We start from the raw sequence: 15605 nt of genomic DNA on the forward strand, positions 1-15605 counted from the left end.
ATTCTAAGGTTTCAGAATGATGTCCATGTTGACATTAACGGAAATATTATTTGTGACACAGATTGCCCCTCTCAATGCATCCAGAAGGGGTTGTTGAGGACACACAGAGCCATGACTACAAGTGGGAAAACTAGGATATTAATGGTATTTGTGACACGGCCTTTAGCAGTGAAGAAAGAACAGAAAGGTAAGGACGTAGCTCTCTCTGTTTACTTGGTGAACACCCCCCCCCCCCCCCCCCCCCCCCCCCCCAACACACACACACACACCTGCCCCTCTCAATGGATCTAGGAGGGACTGTTGAGGACACATGGAGCCTTGACGACAATTGGGAGAACGAGGATATCAACATTACCGATAGCTGCCTTGATCCCTTGGGCTTGACTCGGTATGCAACAACATGCCCTTTTCTTGTGCTCCTGCTTGCTCTTTGTGCTCGAATCTCCTTGCGGTAATGTGCAAAGCTTTTGGGGGAGCTCTTTATATACTTGTTATTTATTGCTTTATCACGTTGCTTTTGAAGAAATAAAAAGCTGGAATGCAGCCTGTTGCTGCTCAATAAAAAAAAGCTGGAACGCAGCTCGTTGCATCTAGCCTGTTCGCTCGTGGGATCATGGGCAATGGCTTGGATTATGCCAAGTTGTTGCTTGGGGAAATTTAAAAAAACCTCCTTAGGCTCCGCAAGTAAAGAGAATGAGTGAATTGCAGCTTGTGATGTAAACAAATCGTCCTCTTTTGCATGCATGCATGTGGCGAGCAACGCAGTTTACCTCTGCGCCTTGAGATGGAGGAGCACTGCTTCGGACTTTCAAGGTTTGTTCGTCTAAAGAATTATCTTCGCGCGCGCGTGAGAGAGAGAGAGAGAGAGAGAAGTTTACCTTGAAAATGAGGTCTTCTTTGTCTGCATATGCAGATGAATCGTAAGTACAGAAACACTGTGGCCCTCATGCTGCCAGCTTATAGAGATGGTGCTGGAAGTAATGCAACGGACAGAGATGGTGATGATATCAATTATCACACCTTTCAAGAACCTCTCTTCCGCCCATTTGCTGCTGACCAATATGCGCCTAATTGGAGAGGGGGGCAGAGTAGACGAGACAACTTCCCCCTTGTCGATGAAGATGACTTGCTTTCTGGCCCACCAGGCTTCACAAGCTATGGTGGAACACAAAACCTTGTTTCCATGAACATCCCTCATAATGCAGAGCATGTATGCGTTGATGAGGCTATCAATGAAGCACGATCCCACCCGCAATGCAACGAAGACTCCAGAGGTAAGCAACAGGTAGACTCCACACATGGGAGTCCATCGCATTTGGACTCTTTAGAGAATGGCAGCTGGCGCGCGCCGGAGAGGGTGTTCAATTCGCGTTTTTGGAGCATGTCAGAGCAAGTCAGTCTTATAAATGCTGCTGAAAAATGCATATTGGAAGACAAATGCTGGGACAGTGAGAATCGCTGGGAAATCGTATATGCACATATGTGCAATGAGGGCCATGTGAATCGCCCCGGGAACAAGCTTATTTCCAAATTTTTAACTCTCATGAACAATTATCAAAGGGTACGAGCTTGGAACTCTGATAAAGAGCGCATCGCATATGACGATCTCCCAGTCTCACAAAGGAAAACCAATGACTTGCCTACTGCTTTTGATAGCTATTTGTACAAGCGGATGACAAGCTTCTTCCAAAAGACAAAATTTGATGAGCTTCAAATGGAAGAGACAAAGGGCACCCGAGTAAGGGGTGCAAAGGGTAGATTTTCTATTAAGTCGAGAGCAAGTACAAAGGGTAGATTTTCTGTGAAGACGAGAGCAAGTACTCGACTGAAGAATGCACGGAATGCAATAGAGAGCACAATGCAGGAACAACATGGAAATGATGCTGAGGATGTGGATGGTATTCTTAACAGAGATGTTGGTGAAGGGCACAACGTTAACGTCGATAGCAACAATGGTGGCTGTGTTAACGGTGTCGACAATCATGTGGAGAAGGTTTATGGACAAAATGATGAGCAAGAGGCTGGAGATAAGGACTCTTTTGATGAGATTGCTAATGATAATGAAGATGTGCAGTACCATGTGCAAAGAAAACAGACAAGAGGCAGGGTGTATACATTGAATGGGTATGCCTCCAAAGAGACAAGACCCTCAAAGAAGCAAAGAGGTATCCCGGCAGCGGCTAGGGCCAAAGAGAGCAAAGGGACAAAGCATCAAGCTGGCTATGGTGCTGGTGAGGACCCGGTTGAACCGTCACAAGCATATAATAGTAAGGATCAATTCGGTAGACCTACTGCGCTAACACAGGAATGCAATGTGAACAAGGAAGCTTTGGTGGATCAGATAAAGTCTTGTGAAAGTAGCATTGGCGAAATGATACCGATAATGTCGACGATGAGCCAGGCTTGCACCCAATTTAGCCAAGCTTTCAGCCAGACTGTGATGATGAAAGCAGCACTGGTTCGGCGATTTTTAGGCAGTGAAGGTTCCCCAAGAAAAGGTTAGGTTTTGAGGTACTCTTTGGTCGGCTTTATGTGACATCTATTCTCACAGAGAAATTGGAAGCGAATGCTGGTCATGATGTGGTGAAGTTCATAAAATTTGTCGCTGTATTTTGAGTTTATGAATGTTGTGTGGTTAATTATTGCAGATTCTTTGATTTCTGCATCTGGTAATGCAAAAGGGTTTTAGGTATCACTGGCTAGGGTGCTGCCCCCTCTTGGATTTGCAGCAAGACTGAATATGTCTGCACGATTTTGGAAAAGAATGAGTTGAGGACAATCTCCAGATTGGATTGTCTCTATTTCTCTCTCTCTCTCTCTCTCTCTCTCTCTCTTGTCGTTTAGTTGTAGGCGATCATGACTCAATCTCGACGTCACACACAATCTCGACGTCACACAGACGTCTGTCTCTCTCTCACCCAAGTGTGGTAGATTGGTTATGCCATTTCCCTCTTGAATAACAGGTCTTGAGTTCAACTCTCCTCGTCGGATAGATCTTTAAGGTCTCTTGGGATAGTTTCCTACGACATAAAATTCTCTTCTTCTCCGAGAGAGAGAGAGAGAGAGAGAGAGAGAGAGAGAGAGAGAGAGAGAAGAAGAAGAAGAAAGAGTTTATTACTTAAAGTTTAGTAGGATTATTACTTAAACTTCAAGATATGATTCATCTTAAAGTTTCAATCAATATATAAAGTTATTTTCTCTCTCTAAATATATTTAAAATAACTAATGAAAAAGGCAGTTGTTTTAATTTGGTTAGTAACTTGTTAATCCTATTGGTTGGAGTGTTCCCAAGAACATTTTTCTAAACAAAGTTTAAAAATTGGGTTATTGAAAGTAACAGGTTTTTTGCCAAAACTTTGAAAGTTTTTACAACCATGATTTTTTTTTGCAGTTTCTCAGATTGCCAACAAAGAAAATCTCATGAATTGAAAGTGGCAGGTGCATTGTATCTAGGGAAAATTACTAAAATACCCCTCTAAATTGTGGAAATTCTCAAAATACCCCTCAAATTTCAATAATTTTCAAAATACCCTTGTATCTATTTTGGTTGGATTGTTTAAGTGATTCTAATCTTTATTCCTTTACGAAAATTGAGATCCATTTTTTGAGTGCTTAGCATGTAATTTGTCACAAATTATCTCACAAAAAGGCAATTATGCCTAAAAATAATGAAGCGACTCATTTGCAAAGCCTACATAACCAACTCAAATTCTACTTTTAGCATCTTGTGCGATAGACAATCAGTCGACTTCATAAGAAAAACTACAAAATTTCCTATTTTTTGAGAAATTAACTCTCACAACGAGGGGTATTTTCAGAATTTTGGAAAATTTGAAGGGCATTTTGGGAATTCATGACAAAACATTGGGAGTATTTTGGCGGGTATTTTGGTAATTTTTCCCTTGTATCTATTTACAGGTTTTGTGTGAATTGTGATTGGTAGTGTTTGTCAACATTGGCTTATGTGATTGTTTCATGTTCTAAAATCTCTGGTGCGCAACGATGAGAACGCAAAGTTGGGTAGTTTGCTGATTAAGAGGACCCCACAATATCTACAAATGTCCTTAATTGCGGATCAAGTATTCTTAGTCAATATGTAAATAGGATAGAAATGATTACCTTTCTGAATAACCTACCTCTAAACAAACAAGGTGAGGAGTCACTAAGGCTTGCTAAAGTTGAGGGGAGATGGGAGTTATCGGGAGTGGGTCTAAATGAGTGCTTACAATTACATTATTTTTATTGTATTTTAATCAAGGTGAAGGATCACAATGGCGTGCGAAAAAAAGATTTGTGAAATCAAAGTGTGGGGGTGGGGGTTAGGTGGGGGAGTCACAAAGAGGGGTTTGCAATAATATGAGGGAAAGACATATATAGTGCAATGTTTTAATTAACATTGGTTGTTCTAATATTTTGTGGGCCATGGATTCCACCTTCAACCAGTAGGTGGTACGATCTTTTTTAATATTTTATTAGTGAGAATCAACGGAAGATCTGCATTATGAAAGCGAAGGGTTGCAGAGCCGAAAGGTGCCGCAGTGCAATGATTGCTCGCAAGCAGGTGGCGACCCATGATGGGGGAGGTGAGGCCATGAGAGCGAAGGGGCGGCAACAGTTGTGACGAGCAGTTGGCGGTAGCAGTCCGACGAACAGCAGTTGAGCGAAGGGGTGGCAGCAATTTATTGTGATAATACAAAGTGAATCTGAGGCAGCAACTTTGTGCCCCAGCGCTACTAGTTACGAGATGGTTCACAGAGCCTTTAAGCAAACGAATTGAGTTCGATGCCTGCCTTTGTTCTTGGAAGATGAGAGATGAGGCCTTCCCATGTTTCAAAGGTAGGCGATGATGAGTGGGAGGAATCTTGAAAGAAATGGAATAAACTTGAAGAGGAGCGAAAAATTAAAAATCCTTTCAAAACATCTCGAGTGCATAAGTGAAGGGTGAGTTCAGGAAATAAAAAGACCCTCAAGGTGGAAAGTCAAAATACTTTTTGTATATATATAAATAAAAATAAGTCAAGTTTACCTCATTAATTTTCTTTCCTGTAGCGTTTTCAAGTCATTAGAGCCATTAGGAAAGCTTTTGACTTTTTGGAAAAATTATCAAAATACCCATCTTATTTGCGGAAATTCCCAAAACACCCCTTAAATTTCAAAAAAACTCAAAATAGCCCCCATACACTACAAGAGGTTGTGTGCTCTTGTGACGCTGTAAGCGACGGAAATACACTGGGTTTTTATAACCCTCGGCGTCGCTAAAAACATCGCTAATAGTGTCGCTATGAGAGCGTCGCTATATGCGTCGCTATAACCGTCGCTATATAGTGACGGTTATAGCGACGTTTACACAGAAGTCTATAACGACGCTCATAGCGACGCTACAGAGCCATAAATAGCGACGGTTATAGCGACGCCCGAGAGAATTTCTTTTTGGTGACAGGGCATTGAATGCCCTGCCACCCATCAACCATATTGTACTTGATTCACTTTTTAAAAAAAGTGCAAGGGTAGATAATAGACCCAAAATAGTCACCCACAAGACGCATTGTTTGCAAAATTGACAAGCGTAAAATTGACAATTGTACACATCATAGGCAAAATGAATTGATTGGCAAATGTAATAATGACAATTGTACAACATCATAGGCATAAAGAATTGATTGGCAAAATGAACTGCGGTGACAAATGTAATAATATACATGGTTCAAAAAGACGTATAAAATCCGTCTCATGATACATAAGCTATGAGAAACTCTAAACTAATGCTATCTAGCTACGGCTAAACTGATGTCGTTTAGTCAGACGTTTCATCGCGTCCAAGCGGCGTATCTGTCGGATTCTGCAAAAAAAGACAATAAGACAGCTTTCAGTAAGTATAAACATATAACGAAATTTATAAAACAATACAAAAAATAGAAAAGAGTAAACCCTAATACTAACCATGCCGCCGTGAGAACTGAGAATGTCTATCAGGGCGTTTAAGCCCTTCCTGCTTGCGTACTCGCGCTCGTACGGTGTGGGATCACGTCCTGTCATCGACCACTGTCAAAACATACAAAGAATTCATTATGTTAGAATTAAAAAACTCATAAACCCTAAACTATCGAACATAAAGAGCAATGCGCAAACACTTGCAAAATTGGCCTCAAATGATGCCCATCCACCGCTCCCCAAGTGGTGCGAGCTCCCTGTCTCTACTCGCGCTCTGGCTGCATCCTTTTGTTGCTTCCACTTGCCGGGATTCTCGCGCGCTGCTTTCTTCGCATTCTTCCAATCTTCTTTGGCCAGCCAATTTGGCCTGTTCCACCCATGCTTGATTGCTTTTTGCACTTCGGAACGCTTGTGTTTGTAGTATTCGCGCATTCGAATCTTCATCAGGTCTTCATTGAAGCACTGATCCCGTGTTGGAACGGGAAACTCATCATCAAGTATGCTGATGACTCTGTTTTTTAAATCACTTGGTACTTCACTCCATTTGTTTAGTATATAGTGTCTAAACAGCTGAGAGCAAAAACCACGCATGCGCGAGATCACCTTCTTGCCGTCATCATCCATGATGATGCCGCCGCTGAAGTCGACGGAGTAAGGCAAGCCCTCTGGCCGGTGACGCGTGAACCTGGGTGTCCCGGCAGGGGTTTCTAGCGGCGTGTCGATGGGGGTACGGACGTCAGGTGTCTCCACCGGCGTCTAAGCCCCGAAGCGAGGAGTGTCGAGTGGGGTGGCTCCTGGCGGAGTAGGTAGAGGTGTGTAGCTGCTAGGAACATTCAACCGTGCAAAACCTGGCGTAGATGGCGATGCTGTGGCTGTTGAAGATGATGAAACAGGAAACAGAAGGAAGACAGCAACTCAGAGTAGGAAGAAGATGGAGAAGGAGAAGACACAGAGCTTGTGTACGAGATCTCTGTAGTCTGTCTCTCTGTATTGGAATAATTATTTTGTACAAACTCAGAGCTACAAAGCTTATATGAAACCCTAAGAGATAAGGTGTCCTTTCACACCAGATGTCCAGGGGGAAAAACCCAGTGGGAGAAAAGTGCCCCTGGTGAAGCGCGTATACACACTAACACTACTACATGTCTACAAATCCCCCCTGTAGTGATAGTGTGAATCCGTACAAGGTAGCAGATCATCATGTGTATGAGAGTAAGCCCAAAGCTTTTCGGAAAGCTTCAAACTTTTCTCGTGATAACGCCTTCGTAAATAGATCTGCAATGTTATCCTATGTAGGACAGTAAGTTAGTGTGATCTCCCCTGCATGTAGCCTTTCCCTGACATAGTGGTAGTGAACCTCTATGTGCTTTGTTCTTGCATGAAATACTGGATTCCTTGCAACTGCAATAGCACTCTGACTGTCAGTGAAAATGGTAGTGGGTGCCTGTTGACACTCACAAAGATCTGCCAATAACCTGCGTATCCATACACAATCAACTGTTGCCGTGAAAGCTGCCCTGTACTCAGCTTCACAAGTTGATGTAGCCACTGTGGGTTGCTTCTTGCTTAGCCAAGATATACATGCATTTCCCAAGAAAAAACAATTGCCACTTGTGGAATGTCGTGTGTCAAAATCACCAGCCCAATCTGAATCGCTGTAACCAAGAAGCTGCATAGAACTGTGCTTTCCATACATATCCCCCCTTGGAAAGAACATGGCAAGATTAGGGGTACCTGAAAGGTAATGAAGTATGCGCTTCACAGCCTGCCAATGATGCATACCTGGGCTGTGCATAAATCTGCTTGCTTGTGAAACCCCAAATTGAATGTCTGGACGAGTGTTGTCTGCCAAATATATCAAGCAACCAACCGCTGCTGCATAAGTATGTACATCAAAAGGTTCTCCAGCATCGTGCATGCTCAACTTTGATCCAGTTTCTACGGGTGTAGAGATTGGTTTACAATTTTGCATACCAAACTTGTCCAAAATTTTATGCAAATATTTTGCCTGCAACATGTATATGCCATCCTCTGATTGCACAAACTGAATACCCAAGTAATAATGTAGCAAACCAATATCAGACATCTCAAAGGTTTTTCTCAAAGCATCTTTAAACGCTTCAATTTCATTTGCATTATTTCCTGTAAGAAGCATATCATCCACATAAAGTGTTAGCATAATGAGAACTCCATCTCTCTTTTTGACATACAAAGTACTTTCTGTTGGACTATTCTGAAATCCCTGGCCAATCAAATAAGTATGTATCTTCTCATACCATGCTCTTGGAGCCTGTTTGAGACCATACAAAGCTTTACGCAATCTACATACCTTTTGCTCTTGACCTTTTACAACAAAACCACTTGGTTGAATTACATAAACTTCTTCCTGCAAATCACCATTCAAAAAATCAGTTTTGATATCCAACTGATGCACTTTCCAACCATGATGAGCAGCAATTGCAACTAGTGATCTAACTGTGGATGCACGAGAAGTAGGAGCAAAGGTTTCATCATAATCTATGCCTTTCTGTTGCGCATAGCCTTTTGCCACAAGCCTTGCTTTGTACCTGTCAACAGTACCATCTTGTTTCCTTTTTACCTTAAAAACCCACTTTGTACCAATAGGCTTTTTACCTGTAGGCAAGTCCACTAGATCCCATGTATGATTCTTATGAATAGAATCAATTTCTTGCTGCATAGCATCTTTCCACTGAACACACTCTAAAGCTTGTTCAAATGAATCAGGCTCATCTGCATCACAAAGAGTGCTAAAGCAAGCCAAATCTACTTGCTCTCTGCCAAAAGTAGTACCAACACGTGTTTTCCGTGGCAACGGTGCATCCAACTTGCTATCCTGCAAAGTTTTCTGAACCCATTTAGGCAAGGTTCTTTCTTCCCTGAGAACTTCTTGCTCTTCACGCACAATTTCCTCTACATCATGAGGTGTCACATGCTGATCAAAAGATTGATCAAGATTATCAACCTGTTGTGATTCTTGATTCTCCACAAAAGAAGGAAGAAAACCTTCAAATACATCATGTGTCTGCATATGAGGTACATCAAAAGCAACCATAGGTTGAGCAGTAGTTTCTGCAAAAATTACATCACGACTTTCAAAAATCTTGTTTGTAGCAGGATTGTAAAGTCTATAACCTTTACTTCCACTACTGTACCCCACAAATATACATTTGATTACCTTATCATCAAGCTTTCCACGTAACTGCTGAGGGATGTGAGCATAAGCAAAACAACCAAAAACACGAAGATAACTGACTGAAGGTTTTTTGTCATACCAAGATTCATATGCAGTAATGGTCTTCAAGGCACGAGTAGGACACCTGTTCAAAACATGTGTTGCACAAGCAACTGCCTCCATCCATAGCTTATGAGGCAAACTCTTAGCCTTGAGCATACATCTAGCCGTCTCCATTAAAGACCTGTTCTTCCTTTCTGCAACACCATTCTGTTGTGGTGTGTATGGCATAGTGCATTGGTGTTTAATGCCTTTCTTTCCCAAAAAATCCTTAAATGCACCTAACATGTATTCACCTCCTCGATCGGTACGAAGAGTCTGTACTTTGCAACCTATTTCATTTTCAACCATGGCGACATAATGTTGAAAAACTGCAAACACATCTGACTTTGCTTTGAGTGGATACACCCAACAAAACCTGGAAAAGTCATCAATGAAGGTCACAAAATAAAGGCTGTTTCCCAAAGATGGCGTCCTCATAGGACCACATACATCACTGTGTACAAGCTGCAACTTTCGTGTCGCTCTAACTGAACCATCCTGCGAAAATGAAAATCTGTGCATCTTTCCAAGAACGCAACCTTCACATACATGTCTTGGTGGCATCTCCAATAAAGACAAATCATGCACCATATTATGACGTTGTAAAGTCATCAAACTGCCATAACCAACATGCCCAAATCTAGCATGCCACAACTCAGCATCCTGCATGGCCTGAGTCTTTGTTTCTGCAATACATACCTGAATCTGCTTTTCATAACGATCTAGCACAAATAGTCCATTTTCCAGCGTACCTGTAGTGATAAGAGAATAACCATTCTCTCGATCTCGTACAACACATCTGTCATTCTCAAAAATGACCCGAAGACCATTTTTTGCAAGAGAGGATACAGACAACAAATTCTTCTTGATCCCTGGAACATATAAGACATCTGGAAAGCATAAATCTGAACCATCTGAAATGGTAATCAAAATCTTACCAACGCCTTTGATTGGATAAGAAGCATTATTTGCACATGTCACCTTCTTTCCTGCTGGAGCTGCATCTAATGAACAAAACAAATCCTTCCTTGAAGTAATATGCCTGGATGCACCACTATCAAAGTACCAAATCATTTGTGTCTTGTCAACACTGTAAGCAGAAAAATTTGAACATACTACAAAAGCATAAGAATCCTGCACAAAGTTTGCAGACTCTTCTTTAGCTGTAGAAGAATCACCAGAAGCTGAAACAACCAAACTTGACTCTTTCTTCTTTTCTTTAGCAATTCGCTTTTTACACTCACTAATGTAGTGACCAGGTTTCTTACAGTAGTGACATTTACCTTTCTTCTTGGACTTGTCGGAATCACCTTTAGACTTCTCTGAAGATTGTCCTGCACTAGACTTGGAGTAATGAGCACTCTCTTTACCCCTGTTTTTGTTCTGTACAACAAGAGCATGATCCATACCATCCACCTGTAAAGACTTGTTCTTACGTGATTGATCCTCCTGCAATAGCAAAGCCACTAACTCTTCAAAATGAAGAGGGTCAGGATTAGCTCGCAAAGACAGAGTCAAAGAAGTCTGAAAAGTCAAATAAGATGGTGGTAGTGAATTGAGTGTTTTGGAAACCAAGTCCTTCTCTGGAATCACTTCATCAATGCTAAGCAATTGCTCTTTAAGATCCCTGATTTTTGTAAGATGCTCGACAATATCGTCACCTTCGTCCATCTGTATTTTGTCAAGTTGTTTCTTCAAAAACTCTATTCTGGCAGCGTTTCTTCCTCCAAACATAGCTTGCAGAGTGTTCCAAGCATCCTCAGAAGTTCTGCAAGATCTGATATGTGGTGTGATTGTCCTCTTTATGGTTAAGGCAATCACAGCCATAGCCTGTGCATCTTTAGTATCCCATCTCTTTTGCTCTGGAGTGACTTGTGAGGGTCCTGCCCCAACAGCTGCACCACGACCAGGCGTGGCAGGTGCAATGCTACCTGGACGAACTTCATCTCCAGATACATAATCCCACAATCCTTTACCAACCAAAACATTTTTGGCCATAAAAGACCAAAGAGAATAGTTGGTACCATCCAATTTGTCTTCGGATGTAAACGCACCAAAAATCTCTTTCTCCGTAGATTGAGCCATACTGTAGATGCACACAAGAGAGCAAAAGAACCTCCAAGAGATTCACAAATCTCCTCTCCAATCCAAGCAAAACTCTACACAAAATCTCAGCACAAAGCTAAGACAAGCTGCTTCCCAAAAGAACTGTTTACCTGAAGAAAATCTGTCAAAAAGCACACCCTCTTGATCTAAACGCCTCCGAAAAGTAACTTCTGCTACGCTGCTCAGAACAAAATTCTGAGGGCTCGAACGGCTTCGAAAGGGGGGTAAAACTCCAGGTCGCCTGATCAGAATACTCCCGGAACGTCGAGGATACTCCCACGAACAAATTTTCCGAAAACTGCCTGAAAACTGCGATTGCGCGCGCGGACGCGAAAACGCAAGTAGAGGCTCTGGAAATCACCTTGCTCTGATACCAATTGTTGAAGATGATGAAACAGGACACAGAAGGAAGACAGCAACTCAGAGTAGGAAGAAGATGGAGAAGGAGAAGACACAGAGCTTGTGTACGAGATCTCTGTAGTCTGTCTCTCTGTATTGGAATAATTATTTTGTACAAACTCAGAGCTACAAAGCTTATATGAAACCCTAAGAGATAAGGTGTCCTTTCACACCAGATGTCCAGGGGGGAAAACCCAGTGGGAGAAAAGTGCCCCTAGTGAAGCGCGTATACACACTAACACTACTACATGTCTACAGTGGCTGGTGTGGGGGCGGGCAAAGAAGGGGAGGGTAAAGAGCCTCGTCGAACACGAGGCGGTGTGGAGGCATCGGTGGCGGAATCCCCACAACAACCACCACTGCCACCACTAGAGCGCCGGTGTCTAGACGAGTGTGAAGCTCGTCTCGTCGACGCCGAAGCTTCGGAGCGCGCCGAATGCTCCGAAAGAGAGGGAGATGCGGATGGAGTAGGAACGCGCGATGATGCGCCAGAGCGATGACGCTCCACGTACCACTGTCTCTGCTGCGGTGACAAAGAAGAAAGAAACTCCTCATCATCCATACCTGCATTAAACACACGAATATTTAAACTTAATATTGAATGAATAGAGTAGACAATGACGCAAAGACCATTAAATACAATGACGTAATGACGCATATAAATACAATGACGCAATGAATTGAGTGATAGAAGAGGCAAGTCGAAAACTCAGAATTTTCAATCAAAAGATGTGAGCGCGAGTAGAAAAGAGCGTTATACACCATGGAAGGTACTTAGAGAGCCAGAGCTTTTACAACACGGAGCAAAATTGTTCAAATACAATATTTGTGGCTTTAAGAGATCTCTCTCTCATCCTCGCATAACTCAGCATAGCTTCCTATATCTATATAGAGCTCTCCGTTTAAACACATATCCTCTGTTTCATTTTGTAGCTCCTCTGCATGCACCCCATATAGAGTAGTAGCATCTTGATGCTCGTCTGGCACCACCGCAGCGGCTTCTGATTGAGCATCTTCTCTGATCTCCTCCATTGATGCCGTTGTGATTGGCACATGGTAGCCTTCATACGTCCTTGCACTACGAGGGGCTACCTCTATGACGTACCACTAGTTTGATGTAGACTTTGTAGGATGAAATATTACCTGCCAGAGCCACATAACTTACATGAGAGCTTTCAAGCACATAACTTGTAAAAGGGGGATGTTAACTATTTACATACTTACCTGTTCACAATGCTCGCGTAGTACGAAAGTGTCTCTTAGGTCAGTCCATTTCTTAGTATAATCCACCTCAAGAAAACCAGACTCTCCTCTACGCACAGTAGCGTTGCGACCCTCCATGATTATCTTGAACCATTGCACATCGAACAAGTCGACAAAAAATCCTCTGTAATCGATCCTCAAAATCTCTTGCAACGTGCCGAAGTACACTACAAGAGGTTATGTGTTCTTGTGACGCTCTTAGCGACGGAAATACACTGGGTTTTTATAACCCCCGGCGTCGCTATAAGCGTCGCTAAAAGCGTCGCTACGAGAGCGTCGCTATAGGCGTCGCTATAGGCGTCGCTATAGACGTCGCTATATAGCGACGCTTATAGCGACGCCTATAGCGACGCTCTCACAGAAGAGTATAGCGACGCATATAGCGACGTTACAGAGCCATAAATAGCGACGCATATAGCGACGCCTGAGAGAATATTTTTTTGGTGGCAGGACATTGAATGCCTGCCACCCATAAACCATATTGTACTTGATTCACTTTTTAAAAAAAGTGCAAAGGTAAATAATAGACCCAAAATAGTCACCCACAAGACGCATTGTTTGCAAAATTGACAATTGTACACATCATAGACAAACTGAATTGATTGGCAAATGTAATAATGACAATTGTACAACATCATAGGCATAAAGAATTGATTGGCAAAAGGAATTGCGGTGACAAATGTAATAATATACATGGTTCAAAAAGACGTATAAAATCCGTCTCATGATACATAAGCTATGAGAAACCCTAAACTAATGCTATCTAGATACGGCTAAACTGACGTCGTTTAATCAGACGTCTCATCGCGTCCAAGCGGCGTATCTGTCGGATTCTGCAAAAAAAGACAATAAGACAGTTTTCAGTAAGTATAAACATATAACGACATTTATAAAACAATACAAAAAATAAAAAAGAGTAAACCCTAATACTAACCATGCCGCTGCGAGAACTGAGAATGTCCATCAGGGCGTTTAAGCCCTTCCTGCCTGCGTACTCGCGCTCGTACGGTGTGGGATCACGTCCTGTCATCGACCACTGTCAAAACATACAAAGATTTCATTATGTTAGAACTAAAAAACTCATAAACCCTAAACTATCGAACATGCATAAAGAGCAATGTGAAAAGACTTACAAAATCGGCCTCAAATGATGCCCATCCACCGCTCCCCAAGTGGTGCGAGCTCCCTGCCTCTACTCGCGCTCTGGCTGCATCCTTTTGTTGCTTCCACTTGTCGGGATTCTCGCGCGCTGCTTTCTTCGCATTCTTCCAATCTTCTTTGGCCAGCCAATCTGGCCTATTCCACCCATTCTTGATTGCTTTTTGCACTTCGGAACGCTTGTGTTTGCAGTATTCGCGCATTCGAATCTTCATCAGGTCTTCATTGAAGCGCTGATCCCGTGTTGGAACGGGAAACTCATCATGAAGTATGCTGATGACTCTGTTTTTTAAATCACTTGGTACTTCACTCCATTTGTTTAGTATATAGTGTCTAAACAGCTGAGAGCAAAGACCACGCATGCGCGAGATCACCTTCTTGCCGTCATCATCCATGATGATGCCGCCGCTGATGTCGACGGAGTAAGGCAAGCCCTCTGGCCGGTGACGCGTGAACCTGGGTGTCCCGGCAGGGGTCTCTAGCGGCGTGTCGATGGGGGTACGGACGTCAGGTGTCTCCACCGGCGTCTGGGCCCCGAAGCGAGGAGTGTCGAGTGGGGTGGCTCCTGGCGGAGTAGGTAGAGGTGTGTAGCTTCTAGGAACAGTGAGCCGTACAAAACCTGGCGTAGACGGCGATGCTGTGGCTGGTGTGGGGGCGGGCAAAGAAGGGGAGGGTAAAGAGCCTCGTCGAACACGAGGCGGTGTGGAGGCATCGGTGGCGGAATCCCCACAACAACCGCCACCGCCACCACTAGAGCGCCGGTGTCTAGAAGAGTGTGACGCTCGTCTCGTCGACGCCGAAGCTTCGGAGCGCGCCGAATGCTCCGAAAGAGAGGGAGATGCGGATGGTGTAGGAACGCGCGATGATGCGCCAGAGCGATGACGCTCCACGTACCACTGTCTCTGCTGCGGTGACAAAGAAGAAAGAAACTCCTCATCATCCATACCTGCATTAAACACACGAATATTTAAACTTAATATTGAATGAATAGAGTAGACAATGACGCAAAGACCATTAAATACAATGACGTAATGACGCATATAAATACAATGACGCAATGAATCGAGTGGTAGAAGAGGCAAGTCGAAAACTCAGAATTTTCAATCAAAAGATGTGAGCGCGAGTAGAAAAGAGCGTTACACACCATGGAAGCTACTTAGAGAGCTAGAGCTTTTACAGCACGGAGCAAAATTGTTCAAATACAATATTTGTGGCTTTAAGAGATCTCTCTCTCATCCTCGCATAACTCAGCATAACTTCCTATATCTATATAGAGCTCTCCGTTTAAACACATATCCTCTGTTTCATTTTGTAGCTCCTCTGCATGCACCCCATATAGAGCAGTAGCATCTTGATGCTCGTCTGGCACCACCGCAGCGGCTTCTGATTGAGCATCTTCTCTGATCTCCTCCATTGATGTCGTTGTGATTGGCACATGGTAGCCTTCATACGT

The 15605-nt window shown here is 43.1% G+C and overlaps 1 protein-coding gene across 2 annotated transcripts; it reads left to right on the forward strand.

Moving 5' to 3' along the window:
• Window positions 1-607: 607 nt before the first annotated feature.
• LOC147420812 (uncharacterized) lies at window positions 608-2823 on the forward strand. 2 transcript variants are annotated; one of them, XM_086504475.1, is made up of 2 exons: window positions 608-813; window positions 914-2821. In XM_086504475.1, the coding sequence occupies exon 2, from the start codon at window positions 914-916 to the stop codon at window positions 2501-2503; it is 1590 nt and encodes a 529-aa protein (XP_086360601.1). In that variant the 5' UTR covers window positions 608-813; the 3' UTR covers window positions 2504-2821. The 2 variants fall into 2 exon arrangements, with proteins under 2 accessions (XP_086360601.1, XP_086360600.1); XM_086504474.1 differs by lacking the exon at window positions 608-813 and having other exon boundaries at window positions 820-2823.
• Window positions 2824-15605: the final 12782 nt, after the last annotated feature.

This window comes from Adiantum capillus-veneris, chromosome 28, assembly GCF_014529385.1.
Source record: "Adiantum capillus-veneris isolate H3 chromosome 28, ASM1452938v2, whole genome shotgun sequence".
NCBI lineage: Eukaryota > Viridiplantae > Streptophyta > Polypodiopsida > Polypodiales > Pteridaceae > Adiantum > Adiantum capillus-veneris.